Below are 17418 nucleotides of genomic sequence, written 5' to 3' on the forward strand. Positions count from 1 at the left end.
CGCCTTCTTGACCGTTGGACCTTCCATTGGTCTCGTCCGCTCAATCTGCCAGAGTCTGTCTTCACATGCTGGGATAGACAACTCTCTCTCTCACCAAGGGTTTGAGACCTGTCGGCTACCCTCACCTGGTTTAACCGGTTTGTTGAAGCCGTTGCCCAGGGTGTGGCCGCTGTCACGTGCAAACAGCTATGGGGAGCCACAGGTGAGAGCTGAGTTCCAGGTGGGGACCAATGGTGGACTAACCACCTTGAAAAGGACGCGACATGTTCCCCCACCAGAGGTGCTACCCCTTCCTGACACCCCATACACCCCATTGTAGTTCCTTTATGAAAGATTTGCCCATCAGGTCCCTTTTAAATTTTTCCCATTTCACCTTAAATCACTGTCCTCTGGACTTGGACTACCTGGAAGAAATACTGTGACCACACCCCTTTTCTACAGCTGTCATGCCTTTACATACAAAGCCATCACTCAGACCCCCATGCTTCAGGGAAAAACAGTTACAGCTATCAAACCTCTCCTTATAGCTCAAGCCTTGCAGTCCCTATAACATCTCTATGAATATTTCCTTACACTTTTCCGGTTTAATGTCATCCTTTCTATAGCTGGGTAACCAGATGTGCACACAATGCTCCAAGTCTGTTCTCACCAGTGGCTTGTACGTGTCAATTCCTGTATGCAATCCCGCAACCAATGAAGGCAAGCATACCAACCACTTTCTTCACCATGCTGTCCAGCTGTGTCACTACTTCAGGGAAACTTGCACCGTGTACATCTACATCTCTCAGTTCTACAAAGTTCAACAAGGCCCTACTATTTACAATGCAAGTCCTGCCCTCGTTTAACTGACGGAAATAAAGTACTTCACTCTAGTCTAAATTAAATTCTACCTGTCATTCCTTGGCCCACTTTCCCAACTTATTTAGTTCCCATTGTAAATTTTAGATAACCAACTTCACTGTCCACTACATCACTAATTTTGGTGTCTTCCACAAACATCCCAACCATATTCACAATGTTGTCATCCAAATCCTTAACATAGTTGACAAACAACAGTGGACCTAGTACCAATCTCTGTGGCACATCACTGGTTCAATCCGAATAAAGACTCCCCACTACCACCCACAGTCCCCTTTCACCAAGCCAATATGCACATCACTGGCTTTTCTCTAGAACTGGAAAAGTAAGTAAACAAATAGTCATAGTCATATTTTATTGATCCCGGGGGAAATTGGTTTTCGTTACAGTTGCACCATAAATAATTAAGTAGTAATAAAACCATAAATAGTTAAATAGTAATATGTAAATTATGCCAGGAAATAAGTCCAGGACCAGCCTATTGGCTCAGGGTGTCTGACCCTCCAAGGGAGGAGTTGTAAAGTTTGATGGCCACAGACAGGAATGACTTCCTATGACGCTCTGTGTTGCATCTCGGTGGAACGAGTCTCTGGCTGAATGTACTCCTGTGCCCAACCAGTCCATTATGTAGTGGATGGGAGACATTGTCCAAGATGGCATGCAACTTGGACAGCATCCTCTTTTCAGACACCACCGTCAGAGAGTCCAGTTCCATCCCTACAATATCACTGGCCTTACGAATGAGTTTGTTGATTCTGTTGGTGTCTGCTACCCTCAGCCTGCTGCCCCAGCACACAACAGCAAACATGATCGCACTGGCCACCACAGACTCGTAGAACATCCTCAGTATCGTCTGGCAGATGTTAAAGGACCTCAGTCTCCTCAGGAAATAGAGACAGCTCTGACCCTTCTTGTAGACAGCCTCAGTGTTCTTTGACCAGTCCAGTTTATTGTCAATTCATATCCCCAGGTATTTGTAATCCTCCACAAGCGTGTTTGTGTTGATAGAGGGAGAAGAATGAGGGCAGAAGAAAGGGAGAAAAGCAAATGAACAATACTGGAACAAGGAGATGGAGACACAGCATTGGCTGGAAATCTGAAGTAAAAGAGAAGGTGGAAATACTCAGCAAGTCAGATGTCATCTGGGGAATGGAAAAAAATGTGATAAGGAAATTTGAAGTTGTCTCAAAAACACTGGTGTGGAAACCTTATTGTCAGAACAGATACACAGAGAAACAAAACAGTCTATCCTTACAGGGAATAAGAAACGTGGGCGAGATGGCTGTGAAAGATGGGCTTGTAATTGATATTAGTAGTCTACCTGTTCCCTGTCATGGACATAGGGAGGTCAAGAGAGGGAAGGGAAGGGAAGACTCAGGAATGAACCATGTGGACTTGTTCATCTATAAAACTATGATAGTATTCATGTAATAATGTCAGTTGATCTGTTATCCCTGAAAGATAATCTTACCAATGGAATACTAACAAGTACAGATTTGTAAATAGATTTTCTTACAAAAAAAGTTCTTAAAAATTGAGTAATTGAGCATGAAATTTCACCCTTTATTCAAACTACATTGTGTCAATTAACCTTCATGTGTAAAATAATAGAAGCTGCACTCCAATGTATCATACCTTGCTACAAAACAAAAACAAGCCTTTGACTTGCAAGATAAAGTCTATAAACAATTTACTAATCTCTAATTAACTCACCTCTGACTGCCAAAATCTTTAAAAATATTATAATTACCCAATTATCCTTGAGGTTTAAAATATAGAGAATATACTTGAGTGTCATTTTTTAAAATAAATTACAATTCCATATTTATAATACAAACCCTAGTAGAAACTCCAGCACAGATCCCAGCTAAGTTGTAGTTGCACCCTCCAGACATTGGCAGTATCTTATTTAAGTTTTGTGCCTCTTGACTCCAAAGCTTGTACTGCAGAAGAAAACCTTTGCTGTAATCAACTCTAGTTGTCTGATTCACACATTATCGTAGCCCTTACTATCTCATTGTGAAGTGCATTTTCCTTCCAAGCAGATCTAATGGGGAATGAAAAGATTTGACCTTGAGGTGAGAGTGATAATGACCAAGCTATATGTGTGTGGCATTTCATGGAACATAACTTCAAAATAAGAGACCTCCCATATAAGACAGAAATAAGGAGACATTTATTTTCCTTGAAGGAAATGAGCATTTGGAATTTTTACTCCTGAAATTAAAGTCATTGAAAATATTCAAGACTGAGATAGATTAGTGGACTATCTCAGAGCTTTTACAGGTATATTAAGAGCAAAAGGATTGTAAGGGATAAAACTGGTCCTCTTGAAGATCAGAGTGGTCGGCTATGTGCGGAAGCAAAGGAAATGGGGGAGATCTTAAATAGGTTTTTTGCGTCTGTATTTACTAAGGAAACTGGCATGAAGTCTGTGGAATTAAGGGAAACAAGTAATGAGATCATGGAAACTGTACAGATCGAAAAGGAGGAGGTACTTGCTGTCTTGAGGAAAATTAAAATGGATAAATCCTTGGGACCTGACAGGGTGTTCCCTCGGACCTTGAAGGAGACTAGTGTTGAAATTGCAGGGGCCCTGGCAGAAATATTTAAAATGTCGCTGTCTACAGGTGAGGGGCTGGAGGATTGGAGAGTGGCTCATGTTGTTCCGTTGTTTAAAAAAGGATTGAAAAGTAATCCGGGAAATTATAGGCCAGTAAGTTTAACGTCGGTAGTAGGTAAGTTATTGGAGGGAGTACTAAGAGACAGAATCTACAAGCATTTGGATAGACAGGGTCTTATTAGGGAGAGTCAACATGGCTTTGTGCGTGGTAGGTCATGTTTGACCCATCAATTGGAGTTTTTCGAGGAGGTTACCAGGAAAGTGGATGAAGGGAAGGCAGTGGATATTGTCTACATGGACTTCAGTAAGGCCTTTGACAAGGTCCCGCATGGGAGGTTAGTTAGGAAAATTCAGTTGCTAGGTATACATGGAGAGGTGGTAAATTGGATTAGACATTGGCTCAATGGAAGAAGCCAAAGAGTGGTAGTAGAGAATTGCTTCTCCGAGTGGAGGCCTGTGACTAGTGGTGTGCCACAGGGATCAGTGCTGGGTCCATTGTTATTTGTCATCTATATCAATGATCTGGATGATAATGTGGTAAATTGGATCAGCAAACTTGCTGATGATACAAAGATTGGAGGTGTAGTAGACAGTGAGGAAGGTTTTCAGAGCCTGCAGAGGGACTTGGACCAGCTGGAAAAATGGGCTGAAAAATGACAGATGGAGTTTAATACAGACAAGTGTGAGGTATTGCACGTTGGAAGGACAAACCAAGGTAGAACATACAGGGTTAATGGTAAGGCACTGAGGAGTGCAGTGGAACAGAGGGATCTGGGAATACAGATACAAAATTCCCTAAGAGTGGCATCACAGGTAGATAGGGTCGTAAAGAGAGCTTTTGGTACATTGACCTTTATTAATCAAAGTATTGAGTATAAGAGCTGGAATGTTATGATGAGGTTGTATAAGGCATTGGTGAGGCCGAATCTGGAGTATTGTGTTCAGTTTTGGTCACCAATTTACAGGAAGGATATAAATAAGGTTGAAAGAGTGCAGAGAAGGTTTACAAGGATGTTGCCGGGACTTGAGAAACTCAGTTACAGAGAAAGGTTGAATAGGTTAGGACTTTATTCCCTGGAGCGTAGAAGAATGAGGGGAGATTTGATAGAGGTGTATAAAATTATGGTGAGTATAGATAGAGTGAATGCAAGCAGGCTTTTTCCACTGAGGCAAGGGGAGAAAAAAACCAGAGGACATGAGTTAAGGGTGAGGGGGGAAAAGTTTACAGGGAACATTAGGGGGGGCTTCTTCACACAGAGAGCGGTGGGAGTATGGAATGAGCTGCCAGACGAGGTGGTAAAATGCGGGTTCTTTTTTAACATTTAAGAATAAATTGGACAGATACATGGATGGGAGGTGTATGGAGGGATATGGTCTGTGTGCAGGTCAGTGGGACTAGGCAGAAAATAGTTCGGCACAGCCAAGAAGGGCCAAAAGCCCTGTTTCTATGCTGTAGTTTCTATGGTTCTATAAGGAAATCAAGAGTGATAAGGAACAGGCAAGAAGGTGTTGATGCCATGATCTGACCATCCATGGATTTACTGAGCAATGGAGCAATCTTCATAGTTTAGATGGACTGTTCTTACCTCTGTTCTTTGGTATTTAATTATCTTGAGTGAATGATGCTTTTATTAAGTGAAATTATTTGGGGATTTGCAGAATACAGATTCAATGAAAATTAAAGAATCACAGAATCTAGGGTGGGATTGGGTGTAACTTAGAGATAAAGGTATTGTGGATAAAGTTATGATCACTGTTGCCTGGGCCAATAATTCTTGTGGATAAAAGATAAAGTGCCTACAGATCAGTCACATACATCCAACACGCAATTTACTAATGACTGCCATTGCAAATCTAGTTTCAAAATCTTGTGTCATAATTTCAAAATTTTGAAAGCATAGCACAATGTGCTTGTAGTGCCATGCCATGTATTTAGGGTATGGAGCTAGGAATGAATTTAATTGTTTGTAATCTAGAATTTATTAGGTTATTATCTTCAGACAAATATCATTTTTTTTCTTCTAAAACTTCTTTTAAGATTTCTCTCCATTTTTCATCATGCTGATCTTGGGTTTCATCTTCAGTTTCCTGTTGGCACAATTTCCCAACTTGAACACTGCAACCAGTTACCATTTATCATTTTTTTAAATTCTGGACTACAACACCATAATGTACAGTTGTAACATAATATCCCAACTCTTACACTCAATAACCTACTAATGAAATCGAGTATGCCAATACGCCCTGTCTACCTGTGCTGTCACTTTCTAGGAGCTATGTGCTTGCACTTAAGGTTTCTCTGTCCTACAACACTCTCCAGGGCTCTCTTCAATTCTAATTACAGAGTTGTATTGCTTCCAACCCATACTCTCTGATGGGGCAGACTGATATTCACCCAAACTGACTGAAAAACAGGGCTTCGACTTCGTGAGTCAGGGCTCACTTGAATTGGGCTGGGGAGCTGCTGCTGTTGAATATTGGCATCATACAACTTAGTGCTCTTCCATCTCAGGAACGATAACCAGTAGCAACCTAGGCAGATATCCCATGAGTAACTGCTGGGAATGTGGTGGGACACAGAACAGAATTTTCTCCTTTTGGTGAACGTGGAGTGGGGTGGGTAGGGGTGCACTATGGAATCTTCATTGAAATCTGAAACAAAAACAGAACATGCTGAAAATACACAGCAGGTCAGGCAGCATTGATAGAGAAAGAACATGAATGTTTCAGATTAATGACACCTTTCCTTTGGATAAATGTTTGTAACGAAGAAGTAACGCAAAACTAACCCTTGGTCCTTCTATGGTTCTAAAGATTCAAAGTACATTTATTATCAAAGTATGTATGAAGCTTTAAGTTCCTCGGGGTCAATATTACAAATGACCTGCCTTGGTCCAACCAAGCAGAGTCCACTGCCAAGAATGTCCACCAGTGCCTTTACTTTCTGAGAAAACTAAAGAAATTTGGCCTGTCCCCTAAAACCCTCACTAATTTTTATAGATGCACCATAGAAAGCATTCTTCTAGGGTGCATCACAACCTGGTATGGAAGTTGTCCTGTCCAAGACTGGAAGAAGCTGCAGAAGATCATGAACACAGCCCAGCACATCACACAAACCATTCTTCCGTCCTTGGACTCACTTTACACCGCACGCTGTCGGGGCAGTGCTGCCAGGATAATCAAGGACAAGACCCACCCAGCCAACACACTTTTCGTCCCTCTTCCCTCCAGGAGAAGGCTCAGGAGCTTGAAGACTCGTACGGCCAGATTTGGGAACAGCTTCTTTCCAACTGTGATAAGACTGCTGAAGGGATCCTGACATGGATCTGGGCCGTACCCTCCAAATATCCGGACCTGCCTCCCGTTTTTTTTTACACTACCTTACTTTCCCTTTCCTATTTTCTATTTATGATTTATAATTTAAATTTTTAATATTTACTATCGATTTGTACTCCAGGGAGCGCCAAGTGCAGAATCAAATATCGCTGTGATGATTGTACATTCTAGTATCAATTATTTGACGACTATAAAGTATAAAGTATGCAGAATACAACTCTGAGATTTATCCTCCCAAAAGCAGACACAAAACAAAGGTACATCATGGAACCCATTCAAGAAAATAGCAAGCCCTCAACGAGCGAAAAAATGACAAGTTGTGTAACCGGGAAAGCAAGTGAACAACACATAGAATATCAAACATCAAACCAGGGGTCCAGTAGTGTAGAACTTACTGTAGGCTGCAAGGCTATTCTTCGTCAAAGTGCTTTAGTCCACATTCATCGCCCCGATCAAACCACACAAAAACAGTAACAAGAATCCAGAAACACATGCGATGAACCTCAAAGTCCCTCAAAACAAGTCCACTACCTCACTGATCAATCTTTGCAACATGGATCGAAGGGCCCCCGTATTTTTCTAGACAGCCGCTAGTGAGAGGGAGAGGAAAATCAGTCAAATGCAGGCAGGTGGCACCGAACACCCGCCCACCTTCTGCTCTCGACCTCGTTGACTTCAACCTTACTCAACGCCTCAATCAAAGAGAAACAATGGAGTTGATCATGGTCTCCAGGCTGTACACTCTGGTCCAAAACTCACTGAACTCCCTCAGAGACAGCAAAATGACAGACAAGTTAATCGGCCCAGAAAAACACCTTCAAAATGCAAATCACAGGTTCCAATCACAGTTTAGTAATAGAATCATACTTGAAAGAAGAAGAAGTAAAAGGAGTTAAGGAAGTGGTTTTGTGAACCATCTGCAGGACGTTGCCATTGGTTGCATTGTTATCTGGGGCCACTTGAAGAAGGCTATTCTGCTATATTACGTGTGCATTGCCTTCAAATATTTTCTAGTAAAATGACAGTGCACTCAGATGCAACAGTTTCTCTGGGTCCAAACAAAGGTGCAATTATTTGCCCTTTATATCTATTTTATGATCCCAAGACACTGCTGGATATTTAAGACATCAGGTATGGCGAGTGTACCCTAGCAAGTTGCTGAATAGCACTGGAACTGGACTCATTGTGCATTGTGTTGCAGCCTGCTTCGGCCACGCAGGTGGGATGTGATCCAACAAATGTTGGAAGTGATTGGCTTGGTCATTTTTCTCAAGATTGTAAGACCCAGTTGGACATTGGTAACGTGGACTACTGCGAGCCCGATTCACTGGTTCATTGGCAAGGCAAACAGGGGAGCTGCGTCGTCTCGGTTGTTGCACGGACAAGGCTCTTGTGCCTTGGAGTCACCTGTTACATTTGCCAGCAAAGCAGACCCTGGAACTGGCTGTGTGCTGCTGGATTCCACACTGAGTTGAAAGCTGGACCCTCGTATCGCTGCTGCTCTCTAGTATTCACTCCCAGGAAGATGAGCTAGTTTGCTTTGGTCTGCGGCTCCAATTGCATGAAATGAGGAACTGCTGCAGCTTCTTTTTCCAGAAACATGGCTCCAGGACAACATTTATGCACCATCAATCTACCGCCCATGACATTCAGGGATTTGAGCTATATTATTATTATTATTATATACTTTTTGTAACTATGTTTTTTCTGCTATCATAATTATATGTGCTATATGGCCAGTGTGCTGTGTGTGACTGTAGTATTGTATTTTGCACCTTGGCCCCAGAGGAACACTATTTCATTTGGCTGTATTCCTGTGTATGGTTGAATGACAATTAAACTTGAACTTGAAATTTGCTCCTTCAAGGCATCAGCCTTACATCATCATCTGGTACTAAACATACCTTCCTTTGGAAAATAAACTTCCCCCAGCTCCACTAGTACGAGCACTCCTGAAAAAGAGCCCTAAGGTTCAGTTAACCATTTTAGATTAGATTAGATTATGAGGACACTCAGTCCTCATTTATTGTCATTTAGAAATGCATGCATTAAGAAATGATACAACGTTCCTCCAGAATGATATCACAAGAAACACAGGACAAACCAAGACTAAAACTGACAAAACCACATAATTATAATATATAGTTACAACAGTACAAAGCAATACCATAATTTGATAAAGAGTAGACCATGGGCACGGTAAAAAAAATAGCCTCAAAGTCCCGATAGACTCATCATCTCACGTAGGCGGCAGAAGGGAGAAACTCTCCCTGCCATGAACCTCCAAGCACTGCCAACTTGCCGATGCAGCACCATTGGAAGCACCTGACCGCAGCAGACTCTGAGTCCGTCCAAAAACTTCGAGCCTCCGACCAGCCTCTCCAAGCACCATCCTCTGCTGAGTGCTTCGACCCCGCCCCGGCCGCTGAGCAACAAGCAAAGCCGAGGACTCAGGGCCTTCTCCTCCAGAGATTCTGGACCACACAGTAGCAGCAGCAGTGAAGCAGGCATTTCAGAAGTCTCACCAGATGTTCCTCCATGCTCTCACGTCCATCTCCATTAAATTAGGATTGTGCACAGCACCCTACTTGACAAATAACAGACATCACCACCGGAGTGGCTGCTGCGAGCTGTGCCACACCGCCATCTTCTCCTCCTTTTGGAAAAACTGGGTCTTCTCCATTTCCTACCCTACTTATTAATACTGGCGATCTACAATCATGCATAATTTCCTTTTACTGACAGATGTTTTTATGCATCCTAGTACAGTATAATACATGCTCTTGTAGCTTCTCCTAAACTACATTAGGTCATGTATTAGTAGCTGCTGTCACTCCTTATCAAGCATTTGACATTATCACATGTATCCAGCTACAAACCTATCAGGCATCCTATGAGGCAACATTCACTCCACATTCAGAACCCTTTCTTGTTCTTCAGCTATTGGCAATTTCTGAGTTGATGTAGTTGTCATTATTTTATTACTTAAGGACTGCTCCTGAGATAATTTGCCTCCTGAGACTCTCTTCCTTGTTGTCTGTCTTTGCCCTAAATGCCATTTCCCTTCTTTGAATTGCTTCTATTTTCCAACCAATCCCTTGTATTTCCCTTCCCTTCCCTTCTCTTCCACCCCTTTCCCTCTGTCTTTTTTTTCATTTTTCTTTTCCTTAGCTCCCTTTTCTATTTTCTGTTCATAGTGTACTTCTCCTCACATTCTCCCCTTCTCTTGTTTTTTGTTCAACCCTCCTTTCTCATTTGCATTCACTTTCCCTCTGTTGGCTCTTCATCCCAACTTTTCCATTGCCCTCCTTTGTCATCCTTCCATCTCTCCCTTCCCTTCTTCTCATTTACCTCTCCCTGCTTCAGCCAGAATCATATTGGGAGGAGTAGTGGAATGTATATTAATTTCTGAATTATGCTTTTTTTTCTAGTAAACAATTCTTGCAGTAAATAAATTCTGCAGTAGATTCAACCCCTAAGCACCATAAAATCCTAGGGACCTGGATGGTGGTAGAATGAAAGAGTTTTTAAGCAATTTTTCATCTACCTTGTTTCATTTATTTCCAGTCGCAGTTGTTTCTGTAAATGAAGAGAGAGAAAATGATTTAAGCTTATCACTAAAAACTGCTGTCATTTGCTATTTTCCTATTATTACAAGCAGTCATTTATTTCCATGTATTCAAGTCAAATACATTGTCAGAGTGTCTTAAGCAGATTAAAAGCAGGTCTTTGATGATTGGCATTAAAGTATAAAACCCTTTTAATCCTTCTTAACACTGCTGAATTAATTTAGACAGTTATTCACTCATAATTCAGCCTCTGATATATTCACTCAGTCAATATTAATTTTCCATCTGACATTTGGTAATGTCAAAATGTGGTCATGATAAAAGGAGAACTGCAAATACTAAAAAATCTAAAATAGAAGATACCAGAAGTGTGCCAATCAAGCAGCAACTTATAGGAATCTTAAAAATAGGTTTCGGATTAGTGGATAGAATGGAATCTAGGTGTAGCATTGTATTTATTTGTGACAATGGATGTGGTTTGCAGAATAATGACAGAAGTATGTTGCAAACTAACATTTTATTAAAGAGGGTGAAATAGTAATTATGTGTGACACCAAAATTTTCACTGAGCTGTTACATTCCATGGCATCTTTCTGAAGGGAATATTGATTTGAGGTTTAGGGAAGAAAACAAGAGATAATTGATAAGAGTGCAGAATCTCATTTCATATTGCTGAAGATGGTTTGACCATTAAGCCATGTCAGTATTGCATGTAAAGATACACAGTATCAGCATGCTGGTCTCTGTTCAGAAGGATACAGCTCAATACCGTTCCTGCTTTTTTAACATAGCCATGTGCATGCATCATTTTCAGAAACTGGTCAATCAGCTACATATAATGAATGATATATTTGCATTGTTTCTAATTCTGCATGTCTTTATGTTTATTATTTCTGTTATATAGTGCCTGACAATGTACAACTATGAAATCAATTATTACAGAAGTAAGAATAATCATCTAGTGATGCACATCTAGCTACAATAAACAACATTATATAGTAGTGATAATTAACATAAATATACCCTATAGAAAATTTAAGTTGCTTTGATATATGGGCATTATATTTTTTTGTAAGAAGTCTTTTATTGAAGTGAACAACTGCATTATCTCTTTCACTGCTCTTTGAAAAGTGGTTAATGGGTAACACCATTTTAAACACCTACTTGATTAGTCTATCCTAGTGAAGCATTTTTTGCAAGAAAAATAGAGCCTAACTGTCTAGGGTGAAATAGTTCTCTCCTTTACAATTCCTGTGAATATTTCTCAGCTCTGTAGTACTCCTCTGATCACAGTTCTCCATGATCAATTGAACATTATACTAACTCTATTATTTAACAAAACAGAACCCTGACAGTTAAAGTGTGGGCTGCTGAATCATATTTTCCTTTCACCTTACAGGCTTGGGTTTGACTTATTTGTAATGTCATCACAGTGCAGGAAATCACCCTTGACTTATGAATTGTAATTCACCCATTAACACACTCTACCTCTTGGACTTCAATCTCCCATGGAATCCCTGCCTCATCAATTTACTCTTATTAAGTCATTAAAGTGATGTCATTCTGACTCTACACAGGACCTGTTGTGCCACTTAACCATAATCCATAGCAAGAAAACAATATCCTAGAAATACAGGTAACCTAAATAAGCGGTCATACAGTGCATTTCTCAGAGGATAAGAACCAGCTGAGAAACATTCACAATAGTCAAATAGAGAGTAATGGGAGTAATTTAATAAAAGGAATGACTTCACCACTGGAGCTTCATTCCACTTTGATAAGTTTTCTGTTGCCTTAACATTTTGTTGCGTTTCCAGTCCCCAATGTAGCATTTCCGAATTAAATTTACATTTAGTATACCGCACTACAAGAACTGGCATGCCACAGGTTAAAAACAGCTTCTTCACTCCAATAGCATGTCCCATATTTAACTTCACAAAGACTTTTACTTCAGTAGAATCATACCTTAATTCCCACACTCTCCATGCTTTTATCACTTCTAACAATTTCATTGGATGGCTTTAAAACGAAACCTAGATCTGAAACCATTTCTGTAATTTGGGTATATCATCCACAAGCAATTCAGTTTAGGCGGCCTACAGCAGTCAAAGTGAATGAGCAGTTCTTATTGGATTGGAATTAAACACAAATCTTGAAGATGAAATTATATTGTTTTGCTTTATAAGCCACTAGAGATGGTACATCATTTGTACACCTGGAGGTTATGGTAGTCTCCATCTTTAGCAGGCGCTGTACAATGTTTAACCAGTAAATCCATTTCTATAAACCCATGAAAAGGGATATTGCAGCTTCAACCTTTAGTTTATTTTTCACAGTTTTCAGACCTAACTAAGTTGGTAAATTGCACGTTTGCTAAACATTGTAATATGCTTAAAGGTCATTTGACAAGGTTTTTCACCAGTAATCTGATTTTGTCAGAGAGGGGTGGCTCTGTGTGCTCCTGTTTGTGTGAGGGTATATCTGTTTTTATCCTCCTAACCATAAATTAAGCAAAGCGCTCTTTTGGAAAAGAAAAAAAAAATGAATATATATATACACACACACATTTTTTGTGTCTAACTCCATTGAGGGTATGGCCAATGCTGAACATTACCAGAGCTTTAACTACTTGCTGATAAATACATAGCATTTAGCATTTAACTTTATTGATATAAAATAAAGTTTTGGTCTGGACCAGTCAAAATGCTTGGTTCACATCAACATTATAAGTAATGCAGTAAAACATATAAATTTAATGCTGACAACATACACAAAATACTGGAGGAACTCAGCAGGCCAACGGCATCTATGGAAAAGAGTATAGTCGAAGATTCGGGCTGTGATGTCAACTGTACTCTTTTCCATAGATGCTGCCTGGCCTGCTGCATTCCTCCAGCATTTTGTGTGTGTTGCTTGGGTTTCCAGCATTTGCAGATTTTCTCTTGTTTGGAATTTTAATACTGAAATGTAATTACAAAGAAAATCTACAGAACAAAACTATGTTTAATATTTCTTCATTTTAATAATGTAAGGGCAGGAAAAATAGGGGTTAACTGATGATGAAATATTATTCCTCTTTATTAGTTGGAATAAATAAAGGTATTTCTTTTCTATCTTGTTGTCTTTGAAAATAGTGATAAGAAGAGTAAATGAATAAACTCTTCTTGAGCTTCCAGCCAGGTACGGGTATCAATTTTAACCAACATTTTGATGACAAATTCTGCTATCTTCATCAGGGATGATGCCTGGGCATGTTTAGTCCAGTAGTATTTATACCCCGTCATCCACCCCTCCTGATTAGCGATTCCTCAACCGATCAGGTTTCCGCTGTCCCACCTTTTTACAATCAAATTCCAGTTCCTACTTAGAGCGAGATCTTTATCTTTGTTAAACTTCTCTTCCTCTAGTTTGTTTCAATGGCTTCCTTCAGCAGACGATCTCAAAAGCCATTAGCGTGGCATAGTAGTTTTGTGCTGTCAAAGTCAGTCCTATGCCCACTGCAAAAGCAGTGTTCTACTACCACCTATTTCTCCAGGTCACCCAAATGGATACACCTCCTGTGCTTGGCTATTGCTAATTTCTACATGGAGGTCTTTGAGGAGAGGGCTCTGAGTTCATCGCCCTTATGCCCAAAATGCTTCTTCAGATACGTCCATGACCCCTTTGTAGTGTGGCCTCATGGACTCCAGCAAATCCAACAGCTCCCCAACCATCTAAAATAATATACGTCCAAATATTCAATTTTTGATGGAGATGGAGAAGAATGGTTGCCTCCTGTTCCTGGACATTCTAATATGACAGAAACCAGACAATAATTTTGGACATGGCGTCTATTGGAAACCCACTCACATGAACTTTTACCTCAACAATAACAGCCACCATCACACCTCTCAATGTAAAGCATTTTAAAATACTTTGAATAACCAAGCGAAAACTATTTCAGACCCAGAGGGTCTCCATGAGGAAATAAGATGATTACAGATGACGTTCCTACAGAATGGCTACAAGATGAAGGAAAGGGCTGATGAAAAGACCAGGAAACCTAAGAATTAAGAGGAACCCATCGCCGCCCCCTGTCTTCCTTATATTTCCATGTTTTCTGGAAGGATTGCCAGGATCCTCAAGAAATACTGGATTAATACCATTCACAAACCCATAAGGAAACTCAAATCATAGCCTATGCGGGTCAAACATGACCTGGGACTCGGGATAGCTGGTGCTTACAGGGACAAAACTATGATGCTGTGCCAGTGGATTTTGGGACCACCTGGAGAAGAAAGCCATTGAGATAAAACTAGAGGAAAAGAATTTTAACAAAGATTAAGGTCTTGCTCAAAGTAAGAACTGGAACTTGATTGTAATCAAGGTGGGACAGCTGTAACCTGATTGGATGAGGACTAACCAGTCAGGAGGGACAGACAACGGGGGTATAAATACCACCAAACTAGACATGCCCAGGCATCACCCCTGATGAAGATGGCAGAGTTTGTCTTGAAACATCAGTTAAAATCAATACTTATAGCCAGCTAAAAGCCCAAGAAAAATTTATTCATCATGTACACCAGGAAAGCACTAGATCCTTTTTCAGAAGAGTAAATGATTTCAACTGGAGAACATAAAGGTAGTGTAGAATATACTGATGATTTTTTTGCTGTCTATTTTGTCCCAAAGCTCAACTTTTATGCATATATTTAAAAAACTAAATATGTGCTACAAACTGGTAATGATTATTCTAATGATGGTTTACCTGGATATATTTCAATGTTTACTGTTTTTGCAACTAATCTATAAAGGTTCCATCAGTCTGATAGATCTATACTCAAATTTGATTTGCATCAAACTATAATTTAAATAAAAGATACAGGGATTTTCCTCTTTTTTTAATTTTGTTTTGTTTAGTGATATCACACCACCTTCCCACTTAACAGATAAACAATTGAGTTATGATGGATTATTAGCCATTTTAAATAAACAATTAATTGTACTACTACAAATGTTCACCAAAAAGTATTTATCTATATTTCTGATAATAAATTTGGAAAACAAGATTACAAAATCAAAGTTAACGTATTATTAAAATTGTTACACAAAATTAGCATCAAACTCTTAAAGTACATGTATAATTTTCCTCTGGCTAAGACTTCAGAGGCAGCATCAATCTAATAAATTAAAATATTTCCTTTGTGTTGATAAGAGGCAAAGGAATATCTCTTTCCCTCGAAGCAAAGCATTTGCTGCTAATTTTATCTATTATAATCTCTAGTTCATACTGCTTAGGATAGAGAAGAAAGGAGAATTGGAGTTTATCTAAGTTAAGTTTTGAAATTGGAATAATTCTATGGCCCTGGAAAATTAAAATAACTTACTGGATTCACTATGATTTATTGCATGGTATTTGTGGTTTAGTGGATAAATGGCAGATGTGCTTTTGTAGTTATTATGTTAAAATATTAAGTATGCGATGCGTGTAGATAGAGCTGAAAGTAAAAAGAATAAAAGAAAATGGTATTTTTCTTGATTCAACAACGTATAATCTCCACCTTGTCACATGTCCTTTAACTATTCACTCTAATGCAATTGAACAGAGGTCTAGAGGGGTTTATTCTCTTTGCATGTGCTTTCCCTAGACTTTGGCTGCCCTTACAAGAAATTCAATAAACCTGCTTCCAAACCACCTTGCACAAGCTTTGCATGTCCAGTCTGGGCCTGAGGAAATTAACAAGCGAATAGAACATACCATCGACTTAAGGAGTGGGGATAAATTAAGAAGAGAGCATATCAAGCCTTTCTCACTGATGTTTAAAGACTCCAGCCTGGAGGAAAAGGTAGCTGGGCCACAAATACACATTTTGGCAGCATTAGCAAAAAGGACGCATTAAATGATGCCAAAGATATAAAATCTTTAACAGAAAACAATGCAATTACAATTTTTGAAATTTTAAGAGTAACGACTTATATTATTATATACCTTTCCCGTGATGAAGCTTTATACTGGCTAATAAAATGAATAGAGACATAGTTAAACTATGAAAGGAAAACTCATTTAAAGAAAAGGTTGTTAATCAAAACATTATATTTTTATAGTTCATCCATTGATTTGGTTAAGTATTGAACTTTTAAAATTTGAAAGCACTCTCTGTAAAGTAAGTAGCACCAATAATACCATTAGAAACTCAATAGATTTTCTTTGAATTGGCACTGGCCATCCTGATAGGCAAGATCTTGCTAATTTCCCAGATCTCCCATAGAGCAGATAATCACTGCAAAGCACTATGAGATTCATGAGAATCTGACCTGTTGTTGTTTGTGCTTCTTTCTACAGTATTCACAGATGCGAGATGAAGTTTTCAAGTCAAACCTGGTGTGTGCTTTTATTGTTCTAATATTTATCACAGCAATACAAAGTTTACTGCCTATAGCAAGGTAAGTATTAAAAATTGCCCTTGTACTTGAAAGATCGATTGTGTATTTTTAACCATATTTTGTACTATGATATTGAGTGTTTCATGTTAGGCAAAATGACATCTGGAAGCAAGATTTGTTATTCACTTACTTGCACATTGTGCAGCAGCAAATTTATTTAAACCAGATTTTGCATTAGGAAAATGGAAACAAGCACAAACAAACAGTATTTCAGTAGAGAAGGAGAAAGTGATCTAGAGACAAAAGGAACTGTCAAAGTGAAAAATTCTGATAACAATGAATGTGTAGAGGAATTGAACTAATAACATAGATTTCTTATAATGTGCTGTCAACTTAATACATTTACAAGTGTTTGAGAAATGTTAAAGAATATTGACATTGCACTATAAATAGATCTACATGCTGTTATGTTGGACTAGATCTGGTAGGTATTCAAATAGAATAATCTCTGAACAGATCTCTGAAGCCTTGTCAAATCCTGTCAAGAATGCTGGTGACTAACTAGTGAAGTAATTGAATGAGGCATTGCCAAGTCTTCACTTCCTCAACTGTAGTTCATCCCAGTATTTGAACCTACATTACAAGATTGAAATGTTCATACATTAAGAT

At 39.3% G+C, this 17418-nt stretch overlaps 1 protein-coding gene across 1 annotated transcript in view; it reads left to right on the plus strand.

Annotated features, from left to right (window-relative positions):
- The window catches only part of adcy8 (adenylate cyclase 8 (brain)), a 153573-nt gene that overhangs the window by 75043 nt on the left and 61112 nt on the right, over positions 1-17418 (plus strand). Inside the window, exons 8-9 of the mRNA XM_072260863.1 lie at positions 16014-16211; positions 16709-16809. Coding sequence (XP_072116964.1) covers positions 16014-16211; positions 16709-16809 — 299 coding nt within the window. The remainder of the gene's footprint in view (positions 1-16013; positions 16212-16708; positions 16810-17418) is intronic.

Source organism: Mobula birostris, chromosome 1, assembly GCF_030028105.1.
Source record: "Mobula birostris isolate sMobBir1 chromosome 1, sMobBir1.hap1, whole genome shotgun sequence".
NCBI classification, from domain to species: Eukaryota; Metazoa; Chordata; class Chondrichthyes; order Myliobatiformes; family Myliobatidae; genus Mobula; species Mobula birostris.